Source organism: Anas platyrhynchos, chromosome 7, assembly GCF_047663525.1.
Source record: "Anas platyrhynchos isolate ZD024472 breed Pekin duck chromosome 7, IASCAAS_PekinDuck_T2T, whole genome shotgun sequence".
Classification (NCBI taxonomy): Eukaryota; Metazoa; Chordata; class Aves; order Anseriformes; family Anatidae; genus Anas; species Anas platyrhynchos.
This window is the reverse complement of record NC_092593.1, coordinates 27537068-27550834: the sequence shown is the minus strand read 5'-3', so window position 1 is coordinate 27550834 and position 13767 is coordinate 27537068. Positions and strand designations below refer to the sequence as shown.

Sequence of the window (13767 nt, the reverse complement as noted above, 5' to 3'; positions counted from 1 at the left end):
CTCCTCGGAGACTCTGTAGAGCAAATGTTGGAGCTTTCCCAACCGCTGCATGTTGTCCAACCCACCCTGTGCCCATCCTGCAAGGCTGGAGCTGCAGCAGCGCTGTGCGGGCAGGAGCAGGACCAGAGCTGCTCGGCGGGGCTTTCATTTCCCTACCTGGGCACAAGCAGCAAAGGGGCATCAGAGACCAGGAGCTGGGCATGTCTGGAGGGGATTTATCACACCTGGCTCAAGCGCTGCAGATGGCACTGGTGTAGTTTTGCTATGACAGCAGTTTAAATGATTTTTTTCTTTCGGGCATTTTTTCTTAAACTGAAAATTATTTTTCAAAGTGGGAAACCCTTTCATTTCTAAGCAGCACAGAAGAGAGAATTAAATTTCAAAAGCACCCTATGAAACAAAGGGGCTTTATTTTTACAGCCACTGCCTACAACCTCAGTATTTCAGTTTGGCTCTTTTTTATTTTTTCTTTTACCAAGCACCCTGGGGAAAGAGTGCTAGTGATATTTTAGGAGAAATGCTCCCCATATGCAGCACGCAGCGTGCTCAGACTCACTGCTATCTCAGGTGCACAGCAGAGATGCTGTTAAGCAGACAGCAGTTGTGTCGTCAGCTTACACCCGTTTACAGCTCTGTACCAGGGAACAGAAAGCTGCAAGTCCCGACTCCTTTGCAGAAACTCCAAAGAAAACACTTTGCTCAGAAAGACAGAAATGTAAACACCGCCACATAAATGCCAATCACCACAAATCTGAAACATCGGCCATTTCTAAACTATCTGACTGGAAGTCAAATTGTTTTATGGTTAGAGGAGTGTTTAATACACTATGAACAGTTTAAAGTTAGCATTTCGTATTCAGAGTGATTAATGGCACCATATTGTATTTCAATTACTATGAGATACTTCCCCGTAATAAACGATGGCAATAATATTCACATTAAGTCAATAAAAAGCATCTTCAAAGCGTGATGTATAAGTGCCATTATCGCAGCATAATTTGGAAGCATCACACAACAAGTTAGCAGCACCGATAGCTGAGTCCCGGCACCCAGAGGTAGGCGCTGGTCCTGATGCTCAGGGAGTTCAGCTGAGCGGTCGTTTCTCCCTTCCCAACCACTGGACCTCACATCCACGTGCCTTCAGCATCTCATGAGAGTAGTGCCAGGCCGAGGTATTGCCTCTCGCTTGGGAAGCGACAGCAAGATGCCAGCATTTCTGGGTACAGCTTCATAATCACCAGACTGGGAGCTGATGAGCTGGGGATGGCAAACACAAACACCTTCAAGCCACTTCGGCCAGCACGAGCTACACAGCAGGTCACACTACAGCCCTTCATCCTATCTTCTTCCACGTGAAACCTCATTAACTGGAAAGGGAAATTATTGCTGCCCAGATTGTTTTAACCTGCTTGCTTGCTTTTTAATTGCTAGCACTGATATAACTCAAGTGCCCAAGAGCACACTGACTGGCAACAGAGCTGCTTTCCACAGCCTCGCACCCCAGAACATAGCTGCATTCCCCATTAGGAAGTGAAAAATTAAAAAAATAATAATAATTTTTTTTTTGTTTGGATTCAGAAACAAGAAAATATTTAATTTTAACAAACAGTGAATTGTTTTGTCTCAGCATCTGAATTTAATTTCACTAAAATAAAAAGACACTTGGTTTAGATGTCAAAACAACAGTATACATCAAAGATTAGGTATGGTATTAAATATCATCTAAAGATAATGATAAATTAATAGCTTATGAACAGTATATTTCTAGTTAGTAGAAAATGGAATAAAATGAGCAGGTGGAAGTAAAACATTTTTACATCACAAAAATGACAATTTTGTCTCTATCAAAACACGACATTTTGACATTAATGAAACAAAACAGAAAAGCCCAAATGATTCACTTTGACTTTCCTGTTGAAAATTATGTTCAAATTGACACATTCTCATGAAACGCTTCAATTTCAAAAAAAAAAAAAAAAAGCTGCATGTTCTGATGAAAACTCACTTCTGCTGGAAACCTTTGCAGCCAGTTCTGCTGAGGGGCTGGGAGAGAAGGTCTCTATGGTCACACGTTGGCACCTCTGCCCCTCTGGTGAGGGGTTCAGACCCCCTGCCCAAGAGCACACATTCCCTCTGCTCAGGACAGTCCTGTTTCTGAGGTGAAAAGCAAGCAGTTTGCCTCCTCACTCCACAAAAACCAAGGCTCACCCTTTAGTGCCACCCCCAAGAAACGACGAGCAATGCACCAGTAATAGCGGTACTTCAGAGAACTCTAACTAGCATTTAAAAAAAAAAAAAAAAAAAGAAATACGTATTTTTCATTGCGGGTCAGCTTTAATGCATCCAGCACGGGGATCACAGGAGAGCATGAGAATCTCGGAGGGAGCCATTATCTGTAGATCACTGCCACAGCAGAACATAAAGGCCTCTCCTGAGCTATTAGAGGCAATTGTTTCAATAAGCATTCGTCCTGCAATCAATGCCAAGAAAAATGGTAATGCCCTTTCAGACTGCCTCTGGTCTAGTGGGGAGGGGGCGGCCCTTGGGGAGGGGGGGGACAGGTCCCCAGGGATGTGCCGCTGGCCTCGCCACGATGCCCTGGCTGGAGCTTGGAGCCTGAGCAAGGCTTGCTCCTGCCTGGGGCTAGCTGGGTACCTTTGGCACAGTTCAAAGGGTTGCATTAGCGGTGACGGCTCCCTCCCTCCACAGGGCCTGTGGCAACTCCACCCTCACAAGTCGGTCATCCAAAGCAGGAGCAACACGTGCAGGAAAAATAGAGGTGCTGTGCACCCTGATGCATGCTCTGTCCAAATCCAATATAAAGTGAAAGTTACTGGTGGAAAACAAAGAAACCTTGACAGTTTATCAGCCCTACCCAATTAATTCTCATAATATAAGTTACCAACAGTACGCAGCTCTTCTACACAAATCAAACTCGTACCACCTACTGCGCAGCTGAGGCGGAGGCTGAAGTAGCAGTAAAACACAGGCTGAGTGTCCAGGTCAAATCAGGCCATGCCCTGACCATATAAAACTTGGAGAAGCGAGGAGCAGCATTATTCATTTCTTTAAACACATGTTCCTACTTAAGTCAATGGGAAGCTTGCCATTGACTTCAAAGCAAGCCGGAGCAAGCTCCTGCAGCAGTGGCTCTCTTTAAGGAGGATGACTGTGCATCCCCAGTTCTGGCACAGAGCTCGCAGCCCTGCCCATTTATAAAGTCATGGTCACGCTTAGCACTGCAAAAGCTGGGGGACATTTTTTGCAGGAATATTCCGCTCAAATTCATCGTGGCAAGTGATGGACAACATACCCAAATACACACAGAATTCAGCCAGCGGGCTCATAAAAATGGTTAAAAATACATGCACGAAAAGGGGCAAGTCACCACTTCTCACCACAGCAGGACAACACCTGAAAAATGCAAGAGGGCAGAGGTTCAGCCCCTGCATTTGTGCTCCCCAGTTGGCTCCTGGTAAGCCCAGGCAGCGCAGGGTGGAGGAGCCAGAGGTTGGTGAGGTGGCAGCTGAGGCTGTTCCAAGGTACTGCTGCGTGTCACCTCGTGTGACGTCCATGCCTTTTGCTGTGTCCAGGCCATGCAAGCCCTTGCGACTCCCCTGTCAAAACCCCAATGATGTCTTTCTGTGTTGCTATGGAAAAAAGTGATGTCAGAGGCAGCCGGCATTTGCCTGTTTCCAGGAATCTGCAAGAGTTTCTGGAGAGATGCACATCTCCCTCTTCCTTTGCTCTTCCAAGGCTCTGCCTCTCAGTTTCTTAACTCTTGGCTTCAGAAATCTGCACGAATCCACCACACACAACCAGCACCTGCCTTTGGCTGTACAGAGCTCCATCAGGAAGGATTACGCCCAGCATCTTTACCCTCAGCTACCCATAAATCAGCTCTCGAGGCAGGGGACTGCAGAACAAGGCTCAGATCTCCTCAGCTGCCACTTATCACTTGTATCACCTCTTGCTTTCCTTCTTTCCTCAGAAAGAACAACCTCCCAGCTCACCTTCTGCAGGTATTTACCTCCCATTACAGAGAAGAGAAGCTGTGCTGGTGCCCTCCATTTTATAAAACAATTCCCCCCACCCCTTATAAAACAATCTCATAACATTCCCCATGGCTTTAATAATAATAACCAATTACTCACTGGTGGCAGCAATTGCTACGGGTAGAAAGGGCAGGGATGACAAACTGCTGACTACCCTGCTGAGCACTGCCCTGGAGGAAACGACAGCTCAGCAGAGCTCTTGTCTCATGAATCGACGCGGGGAGCCAGGAGTTTTCTCCCATCACAGAGGGCTCCGAGGGAGCAGGTACAGCAGCTACAGGCCAGTCCCTGGGCATTAATCTGCCCTTTGAGAGGATCCAGGTTCATTCTGAGATCTGACTCACTTTGTGAGTTTGGACAAAGCTTTGTCTCTCTTGCATTTAACCCATGAGGTCTCATATTGTGCAACCAACACCCCAGGATCAATGCTGCTGCCTTTCTACCAGCAGCCAGGTATCCACCTGACCCCCTGTGTAACATAGGTTGAACGGGTATGAGATGCTCAGCAGAGCCCCATTGATCCTCTAGGGAAATCCCAAGGAACAAAAAGCACGGTGGGAGACAGGCTAAGGACAGGCTCTCCCTCTTAACAAGATCCTTCCACTTCCCTTTCAGCAGTCCACAGCTGCCTGGTGGTGAGGGCTGAGCCCCAAGAAGAATTTGGCTGTGAGCAGTTCTTCTTACGGACCATGGCTGCAGGGCCTTGGTCAAAGGTCTGTCTTCACGTAGGGTTAGTGCTGACAGATGGAAAAATGCAGGAGGCACAGCTGGTGTTGGGGTGGGAAGGGGCTGCCCAAGGGAAAAAACATTTCTGTCTCGTTTCATGCAACATCAGTCCCCAAAGAGATGCTCTTTAGGGGGAGAAATGCTGCAATACTCAGGTGATGTCGAGCCAGCAGCCCGACCAACAAACCAGAGCAGGGAATTTGGCCTGGAGTTGAGCTGAGCTCTGGTCCTCACTGTTTGTACAAGGTTTGGTTGCTGTTGTGAGGTGCGTGCTGGTGCCAAGCCAGGCATTTCGTTCTTTGTGCACGGGAACAGCTGCAGCACCTGCCTGCACCCAGCACGACCGGCTCTGACAAGCGAGCTCGGAGCCTTGATTTTCATTCCCTGCACTCAGGCATTTCCTCGTTAATTCACACATCCACGCTTTACTGAGAGCCACATCTTCAGCAGCTTTTTGTAAGGAACGGGACTAGAGAGAAACCCCAAGAGGCTGTGAAAACAGCACAGTAAGAGAGTCTCACAGCTTCCAGCTGAAGACAAGTTTTGCTTTGAATGCATTGCATTTCTTTCATCTGTGACAAGACTAGAAAGAAAAAAAACACAGCAATGCTGCTGTAACCCCTGCTTTCTGGACAGCTTTCTCCTTCGCACAGGCACCAACTGGCACAGGTATTCCCTGCGGTGCCACCAAAGAGCCACGCGCAGCAAGCCCCCCGTGCTGGATGTGCTACCTGTGCTGCAACGCCAGCTCTTCTAAAAAGAGCTCCTGCTGGCTACAGCAAATACGAACCAACACTTGTCCAGAGTAATGTGTGTAATAACGCAAGCCAGTCCCCAGTTACCAGCTGCTGAACCATTCAAGTATCCTTCTATTTTACTGGAAGGTTTCCTATACCTTTCCTGAGTGTAATCCAGCTCAGTCATTAAAAGGCCACCAGCCCAGAGATTCCACGCACAAATGTGTCTCTCTCATGTCTGGTATCAGCTGCACAACATCTCCCATGGCACCAGTTTGTATTTTTACATTGAAGTGTGCAGCAGAGGGACAAAAAGCCATGGCCTCTGCCCAGGGCTGGCACTTCTTCGCACCCAACATGTGAGGAAAAGTCCCGCTGTCCTCAGCACGACCATCAAGACAACCAATCCACCACCACACAGGAACCCACCCTGCCACACTTCCGAGCACACTTCCCTGGGCTGAGGACCACCTTTTCCTTCATGCCTAGCACAAAGGGACCCTATTCCCAGCCCACTCTTTTGGGCAGCATTGCTGCACTGCCAGCAACAGCAGCCCAGAAGGGTTTTCAAAGCAGATGCATCAGGTGGAAGCCGTAAGAGCCCAGCCTGAGCAGACATCCAAAACTCAAAGGTCTTCCTTGCAGCTCATTATTATTTATTATTTGTACTGTAGAAGTACCTGAGAGCCTACTAATATGATCAGAGACTGTTTATGTCAGATGCTGAACACCGGCTGAATAGCAATGATAACTGCCCTTGCAAAGAGGTTCAGGAACACGAAGATCACTTTGGGCAAGAGGCGGAGGTCTCTGCTTTGCATGCACACATGCTGACCTTTGTCATCCCCAGAGGCTGGGAGCACAGGTACAGCCAGGAACTGAGAACAACTTCACTCCTCTAGTGCCGGTCTACTCTTATATGATTTACAGATTTGTAGCACAATCTGGAGGACAAGGGGAGTGAGGGGGAGGGTTATACAGCCACATCACTTCTCTGAGGAGGACAGACAGATGGTTAAAGGTTCAGAACTGGTAAGACAGAAGAATTGGTTAGCTGCAGATGGGTTCAGAGCTCTCAGTAGGACCCTAAGGAATTCACATGTCCTCCCACTAACGCTGTGGTTGTACCTACTACATGCTGCTGGAAGCTTTGACCCATCACCATACTGCTCTGTACACAGCAGTAGGCTACACTACTTGCCTTTACAGCACTGCTTTACTCTTCACAGACTGATATTGATGCAAACAGACACAGTTCTAAGATATAAATGATAGCAAGCAATGCAAAACCTTACAGCACGTGAACCAACCACGGCAGATGAAGACTCCTTCCCCAAACTGAAAACTCATTTCTGGTAAGTCCTGAGTGTGCAGTGTCCTTTCAGGACCATGGGGGCCAAAAGCCTCCAGTTCAGAACCAGAACAGGCCTGTCCAACTATTATCTCAACTTCCCTCAAAGCATCAGGCTTTGTTTTTCAGCACAGCCCAGAGAACGGAGCTAGCTGGGTACCACCTCCCTGCATCTTCCCAACATTTCCACAAGTCACAGCAGTGATGAAGTTTGGAGCTGTCCTAAAGAGATCCTTTCACCTTCCAGATTATTCCCTTTACCCATTTCAGGACAATTTTGTGCTAGGACTGAAATGTTCTTCCTTACACTTCCCACAGGTCCATCTTTCAGCTTTACCTGAGTGTTGTGCAGTCCTTTGTGCCCTTGAGCCTGGCAGCGTAGTGGTGGTGCTCCTCCTCCACATTCGATTGCGTTGCTCTCTGGTGGGTGGCGTGGTTGGGCCAGAGAGGGTTGAGTGGCTATCTGCCAGGAGTAAGGTCAGCACAGCCTGCAAAACAAGAGCATGGTAAAAATTGCTTTCCATTACCTTTGGGTTAGCACAGGTATATGCTACCCCAGATGCTGAAGCGAGAGCGTTAACACCCAGCGTATCACCACATTCATTTTCTGTCCAGACTTTTCTACTTCTGCACAGCAATAACCCCATTCTGCTTTTTTCGAGTGACCTCCAAAGCAGAGTATCCAAGACAATAAAAATGCAATGTCTGCCTGGAAACCACCCAGGCAAGCGGCCAGATCTGTAGCCCAGCTCTTCACCTCACGGCTCACAGCCAAAATCCTGCCCTCAGACAATTCCTCCTGTAGACAGCCAGAGCAGCAGACCAGCATCTGCTCACCGGATCCGGCCATCAGTTACGGTGTGCCTGGGCACAGGCAGGGCTCTTTGCTGGGGAAGAGCAGCTGAGCTCCACCAGAGAACAACCTTCACCCTGACAGGGGAAGAGAGGCTGCTCCTACAAGGGCATGCCCTCAGCAGAAAGTTCAAGATGGGCAAACAGAGATTTTAAGTGTCAATTCAAACCAAGGCTACTCGGTAGCAAGCAGACATGACTCTTTATCACAGCAGAGGGGATCTCTGGGCCATCTGCACACAGCAACTCATAGGTGCAGAGCTTTGCAACCAAGACTGACCAACCCACAGCTCACACAGGCCACTTCTTACACCTGTGTTAGAGCAGAGGCTTCCCAATCAGAGCACTATACATCCTATTAAATAAAAGGGTAGTATGCTTTACAAAGCCAGAATTATAGTACCAAAATGTTTTTCAACCACAGGAATCACAGAATTTGAAGATAAAAGTGTATGTTTAAGTAGCTTGCACCACAAACCTTTATTGCTTTTGTCCTGTTGCCTAGCTGAGGTCAGAAGCAGCCTCTACATATGCATATGGCCTTATTCTGACCAGCTCTTAAGGAGCAATGCTTTTAGAAGCTTTTTCTGAAACTGGTATTTCTTGAGTAAACCTCTGGGAGCAGGAGCTGTGCTACGACACCCAGGTGCTGCTTCTTACCAGCTCTGACCACCTCAGATCAGTTCTCTCCTCCGTCTTCAAGGTGTCCCAGGGACGTGTCGCTGTGCCAGCCCGAGGCATGCCTGGAATCGGTAACGACCGCCTGCAGGACCTCCAGCAGCACACGCCGCGCTGACCTTCCCTCTCGCCTTCCCGCTAACATGCGCATTCCCACTTCTGTGGGTGTACTGATGAGAATGATCGGTTTATTATTCACGTCCAGTCTCACACCCGGCTCTTCTGCAAAGCTGAAGGTGCTGGAGGTGGGCCTGCTGGAGGCAACTGACGGCTCCTGAGGCAAAGGGTGAGAAGCAGGCATCCCTGCCACAGCCAGCTGCAGGTGAGCTGCCCCCAGACCACCCTCAGCCTTTGCCTAGGGGTCAGAGCCATACACAGACTGCCACCAGCCACTTCTGCAGCACAAGTGTCCGCACGAGAGGTATTTCCACACAGCTGAGAACATTTTCTTGAAAAAACCAACAGTCTCTGACTGGTCTCTCCCAATTACCGTCTTCTGTAACAGCTCCATTTCCCACCATGTTTTGCCTCCCCAAACGAGGGTGCGGTGCTCACTCTTTTTATATAAAAAGATGTATGAGCAGTGTCAGCCTACAGCACCTTGGAGGATCTGTGGCTTGGTGCAGCCACAGCGTGGGCAGCGGGAGGCTTATTCTCAGAAGCCTTCTCCAAACGCAGCATTCAAAATTGTTAACATGGGCCCGGTCTTGGAAAAGGCAATTTGTCTTCATCACCAGGAAAGAAAACATACCATGAACTAATTAACGCTGATGAGTTTTGCTGCCTCATATTTTCACATCAATCCGGGCGGGACACCTGGGACGAGCCGTGCGTGCGGGAGCACCACTGCACCAATTTGCGCCAGCTGAGGCCAGGCAGGCTCACCGGGCTGCGGGGGGAGGCAGCGGGGGGCACGGACACCTTGGGCATGGGGAGCAGGGAGAGCGTGAAGGGACCGCTGCGAAACCAGATGGCCCTGCAGCATCTGCTGAGGGGACACCTGGCCCCATGGGGGTGGGTGATGCTGGAGCAGCAGCCTGGTGACAGGACAGAGCTATGGCCATGGGGCTGGTGGCACCACAGCGCAATAAGACAAGGGGCTTGTGGCATGGCTGAGCCCATCTCCTTCAGATGCTCGCTTCCTCTGCGGCCCCTCCACACGCACAAACACGGGGAGCCCAGCACCACAGGAGCTCAGTGAGCACCCCTGGGGGCAGCACCCCCGGCCCCTCATGCCGGCCGGGCGCGGAGCCCCCCGCGCCATCCTGCGCCGCCCGCCCCCGCCGCGCTCTGCCGCTGCCGCGCGCCCCGCCGCCCCCTTATATAGCGCCCTAAAAATAGCTCGCCGCGCGCCGCCCCGCCAGCCGCGGGCGGGAGGCGGGAGCCGCGCCGCCGCCCAATCCGAAGCCAGGCCCCGCCCCTCTCCCCGCCATCCCGCGCCGCCATTGGGCGGCAGTGACTTCAGGCGCGCCTCGGCCCCGCCCCTCCCGCCCCGCCGTTTGCCTTACATGGTCACGCGCGGCCTGAGTGGGCCGCGCGCGGGGGCGGGGCGGGGCGGCGGGGGCGGGGCCTGCTCCTCTGAGGGGACCGGCGCCGGGGGGGGGAGCGGGGGGGGCGCTGCGGGCTCCCGACAACACGGGGGGGGCCGCGGGAGCGCGCATGGCCGCGGCGCGGGGCTGCGCGGCGGCGGGCACGAGCGCGAGCCCCGGTGCGGCGGCCGCGGGGTGCTCGGAGCTCGGAGCGCGCCCGGCCCCCGGCGCTGAGGGTCCCCCGTCCTCCCTCCCTCCCTCCCTCCTTCCCTCTCTCCCTTCCCCCCCTTTCCTTTTATTTTCCCAAACTGTGCCCGAAACACAACAAAGCCCCGGGGCCGCCGGCTCCACCGTCGGCCGCTTTTCCTCTTTTATTTTTTAATTTTTTATTTTTTTTTTAATTTTTTATTTTTTTTATGCTCGCAAGCGGCCCCAGCAGAGCACACAAACACACGCACAGGCGGGCGGAGAGCGGGGGCCGTGCTCGGCGGCGGCAGCATGGATGTCCTGGCGAGTTACAGCATCTTCCAGGAGCTGCAGCTCGTCCACGACACCGGCTACTTCTCCGCGTTGCCGTCCCTGGAGGAGAACTGGCAGCAGGTGAATGCTTCGCTTCGCATCCTCGGTGCCTCTGCGGCCGCGGCTCCGTTCTGCTTCCTCGGTTCAGGGTTGGTCGGTCAGGATGGTTTTTTTGTCGCTGTGTTGTTGTTTTGTTTCTTTTTTTTTTTTTTTTTTAATTATTATTATTATTTTTTCCGCGTGGGCAGACCCTCAGCTGCCCGGTTCCCCCCCCCCCCCAAGGGGCACCTGGGGGCCGCTGACAGCCGCCGGGGCTCCGCTTGGTGAGCAGCGCTCTCCTCGCCCCGTTTTTCGGCTGAGGTTTCGTTGCTGTTTTCTTCCTGCTTGGTCCTTTCAGGCTGGTCACTTCCAGCCGGTGCTGACAACCGGCACGGATCGTCTGGGGTTCAGGTGTTCCCGTCACCAGAAAGCAGGACGAGGTGGGCAGGTGTGTGGGGGCAGCAGCAAGGGCTGTAGGCTGAATCCCCCGGCTAGGGGGCGAATGATTTTTTAATTTTTCATGTTTTCCCTTCTTCTGCAAGGAGGGGAGCAGCGCACGCTGGCTGTATGGCCAGACAATGCCGCCTCAGGCTGGTGCCAGCCAGCCCGCGTGCTCGGAGGCTCCGTAGGGTTAACGCGCAGACAGAGCTGGGGCACTTCTGACAGGGGAAATGAAGCCCCACCGACGTGTGAAAATGACAATTAGTGAACCAGTAACACCCAGGAGAAGAGCAGGTGACAGAAGGGAGCTGTACAAACAAACCGTGTGCCCAGGTGCCCAGCCCTGCGAGCAGCTCTCTGCTGGGATGCTGAGGGAAGCGGCAGAGCTGGGTGCTGCTGTGGTGCTGTGGCAGAGGGGGTCTGTCTGTGGACTGGTGTCTTTTTAAAAGAAAAACAAGACGTGCTGGCTGGCAAGAGCAGCAATGTGGCTGGATGACATGTGCGAGCGCGCTGCCTTGCCCCACGGCACTGTCACTTTGGGGATGAGGAGCCACGGGGCTGCATCTTGCAGGCACTCCCGTTAGGCTTGGCTAGCACAGGGGCAACGTGTGCTAGTTCTCCAGTGACAGCCTGGGACATTCATTTCGTGCTCCTCGCCGGTGTGTGTGCCGGCAGAAACGCAGACGGTCGCTCGGCAGGGGCTGTAGCTTTGTCATCCGCTGGACTGTGGCTGGGTCTTTAAAGGTTCGCCCTGCTAAAACTGTGTGGGCTCCAGCCGTGTGTGTGCACGCACACCTGGGAGAGGCTTACTGACAGCCGCGGTGTGCACACGTTCGGGATTTCATCTGCGAAATGACCGATCCAACTTTGCTTTCTCCACCGAGGGGGTGGGGGTGCTTTTTGTTATTAATATTCAGCTCGCACATCCATGGTGGTCACATCTGCTTTCCTTTTATAATTCTAACATGCTAATTAAACTGAAGAGGTTGATATAATTTCATTAAGGAAAATAATTTCATAGCATCGCTGTTGTTGGATCAGTTGCATATTAGTAACAGCCCAGGCAGTCCAAAGCGAGATAATCTGTTGACATAGCCAGCATGCTCTAGGCAGTGCTGTGCGTGATACTCTGTCTCCTGCTGCCTTCTTTTATGTGTGGAAGAGCAGCAGCTTGGTTTATACAGTGCAATGTACTACCCGAGCCCGCTCTTACTGACAGGGTTTGAACTTAATACTCTCCCGGTTAAACCGCACTGACTCTCCATGTATGTTGGAAAAGGAAAACTTGGAAATAATTTATTACATTTTCCCTTATTTTCCCCCAGATCTTCCAACCAGTGCCCGATGTCTCATAATGCATCCTGTATTTGCAGTTTAATTTTTTCCCCTGTTGCTGCCTGGACCGTCCTTGCAGACAACAGGGGAGCTGACCCAGTAGATGACTAGTGGGAGCTGCACAGAGCGTGCTGGCACGCAGGCTTGGCAGACCCACTAACACAGAGACCCCGATTTCAGTCTGCTGAACTGCTTGCAAACGTAGCCCGGTATTAGGGATTTGATTGCTTAAGGCAAACCATAGCAACGTGGGCACACAGGGCACACACGTGTGTATGTGTGTGTACCCAAAGGTATCCCTCAGAGCTGTCAGGGTGCAGTTGAGACCCTCAGGAAGACAGCTGGCAGCGCAGTTGCCAACCCCTGTGTAAAGCACTGGGGTAGGGAAGCAGCAGCTTTAATTCGGGGTGAAGGTGCTTGAAGGGGTCTTGCCTCCACTCTCATGAAAAGGCCTGAGCTCCCTGAAGGCTCCAGAGCAGTGCGCCTGGCTGCATCAGAGCAGCGTCCCCCGGAGATTGCTTCAGAGTCTCTGAAATGGGGGGAAGTAGTTGTGTGGGTCAAGAACAGGCTTCCTCATCAGGCCGTGAGCTCAAGTTTGTTGTGCTAGCCAGCTGTCCGTCCTCGATGGGGAGACGCTGGCTCGTGCCAATTGCTGCCGCTCGGTTTGGGGGCTCTTGTGATACCATAAACAATGCAATTGCCTTGCTGAAAATTGGAGAGCGCCTTGGGGTGAGCGTGCTGCCACAGTCCTGTCTGTCTGCCTCTTTTCCTGAGTCAGGACCACGCTTTTGTAGCAGCTGGCCGAGGACTACCCAGCTGGGGCAGTTGCTCATGTTTCCGATTGGGAAACAACCATCACTCACAGAGGGCACCGACAGCACAGGCAGGTTGCTAAATGCTTGCGTGCGGTCAGCTGATCCTCTCTCCCTTGTTCCTTCCTACTACAAGAGAAATGTGAGCAAGTTTGGCATTTACGCATTTACCAATCAGCGCCGGAGTTGCATGAGAGCAGCCCAGCACTATGTGTAACGCAAGTGGATTCGGGGGAGGAAGAGATTGTCATCTCTTCTGTAGGTTTCCTTTTCAAGAGAAAAATACAAACAAAAAACCTCTCACTCCATCCTGGACGTAGTACACGTAGTAAAAGTGGCAATACCTGGAGTGGAAGCTGGAACTGAATCCGTGATGCATTTCACGTTATTTTTAAAGCACGTGTTGGTGGGCTTGGTTTTCAGGCAACAAAAGCTTAGCTTTGCTATGTCAGCTCTGAGTGTCCTCCTTCAGGTGAAGCGCTCTGGAGGTCAGGAGGGTTTCGTCTTGGAGTGGAGAGGTCAGGATCTGATGAGTAGTCCATAGCACAGCTTCATCCAGAGGGAGAGAACTTTGTTTGGTCTTTTCCAGCAGCCTCATGCAGCCATGGCACTATGAGAGATTAAAGAAAGAGGTGGGCTGGGCATTGAAAAACCCAGCGCTTGCTGCACGCCAGCTGGCTGGTGTCTCAGTGT

At 51.7% G+C, this 13767-nt stretch overlaps 1 protein-coding gene and 1 long non-coding RNA gene across 9 annotated transcripts in view; one reads left to right on the top strand and one right to left on the bottom strand.

Annotated features, from left to right (window-relative positions):
* The window catches only part of LOC140002953 (uncharacterized), a 35784-nt gene extending 26077 nt beyond the window's left edge, over positions 1-9707 (bottom strand). For 2 of the 4 annotated variants that reach the window (XR_011810712.1, XR_011810711.1), the window contains exons 1-2: positions 8382-9706; positions 7207-7357 (exon numbers count right to left, since the gene is read on the bottom strand). This is a non-coding gene — a long non-coding RNA (uncharacterized lncRNA). Of the gene's footprint in view, positions 1-479; positions 1258-7206; positions 7358-8381 lie in introns of those variants that run through there. The other 2 variants (XR_011810714.1, XR_011810713.1) reach the window with 2 other exon arrangements.
* A 284-nt stretch (positions 9708-9991) lies between these two features.
* The window catches only part of KLF7 (KLF transcription factor 7), a 64382-nt gene continuing 60606 nt past the window's right edge, over positions 9992-13767 (top strand). For 3 of the 5 annotated variants that reach the window (XR_005267300.2, XR_003498283.3, XM_027461149.3), the window contains exon 1: positions 10000-10528. Coding sequence is in view for 3 of the 5 variants with exons in the window: in XM_027461149.3 (XP_027316950.1) it covers positions 10427-10528 (102 nt within the window). In the remaining 2 variants the exon portion in view is untranslated. Of the gene's footprint in view, positions 10529-13767 lie in introns of all 5 variants that reach the window. The other 2 variants (XM_027461151.3, XM_027461150.3) reach the window with 2 other exon arrangements.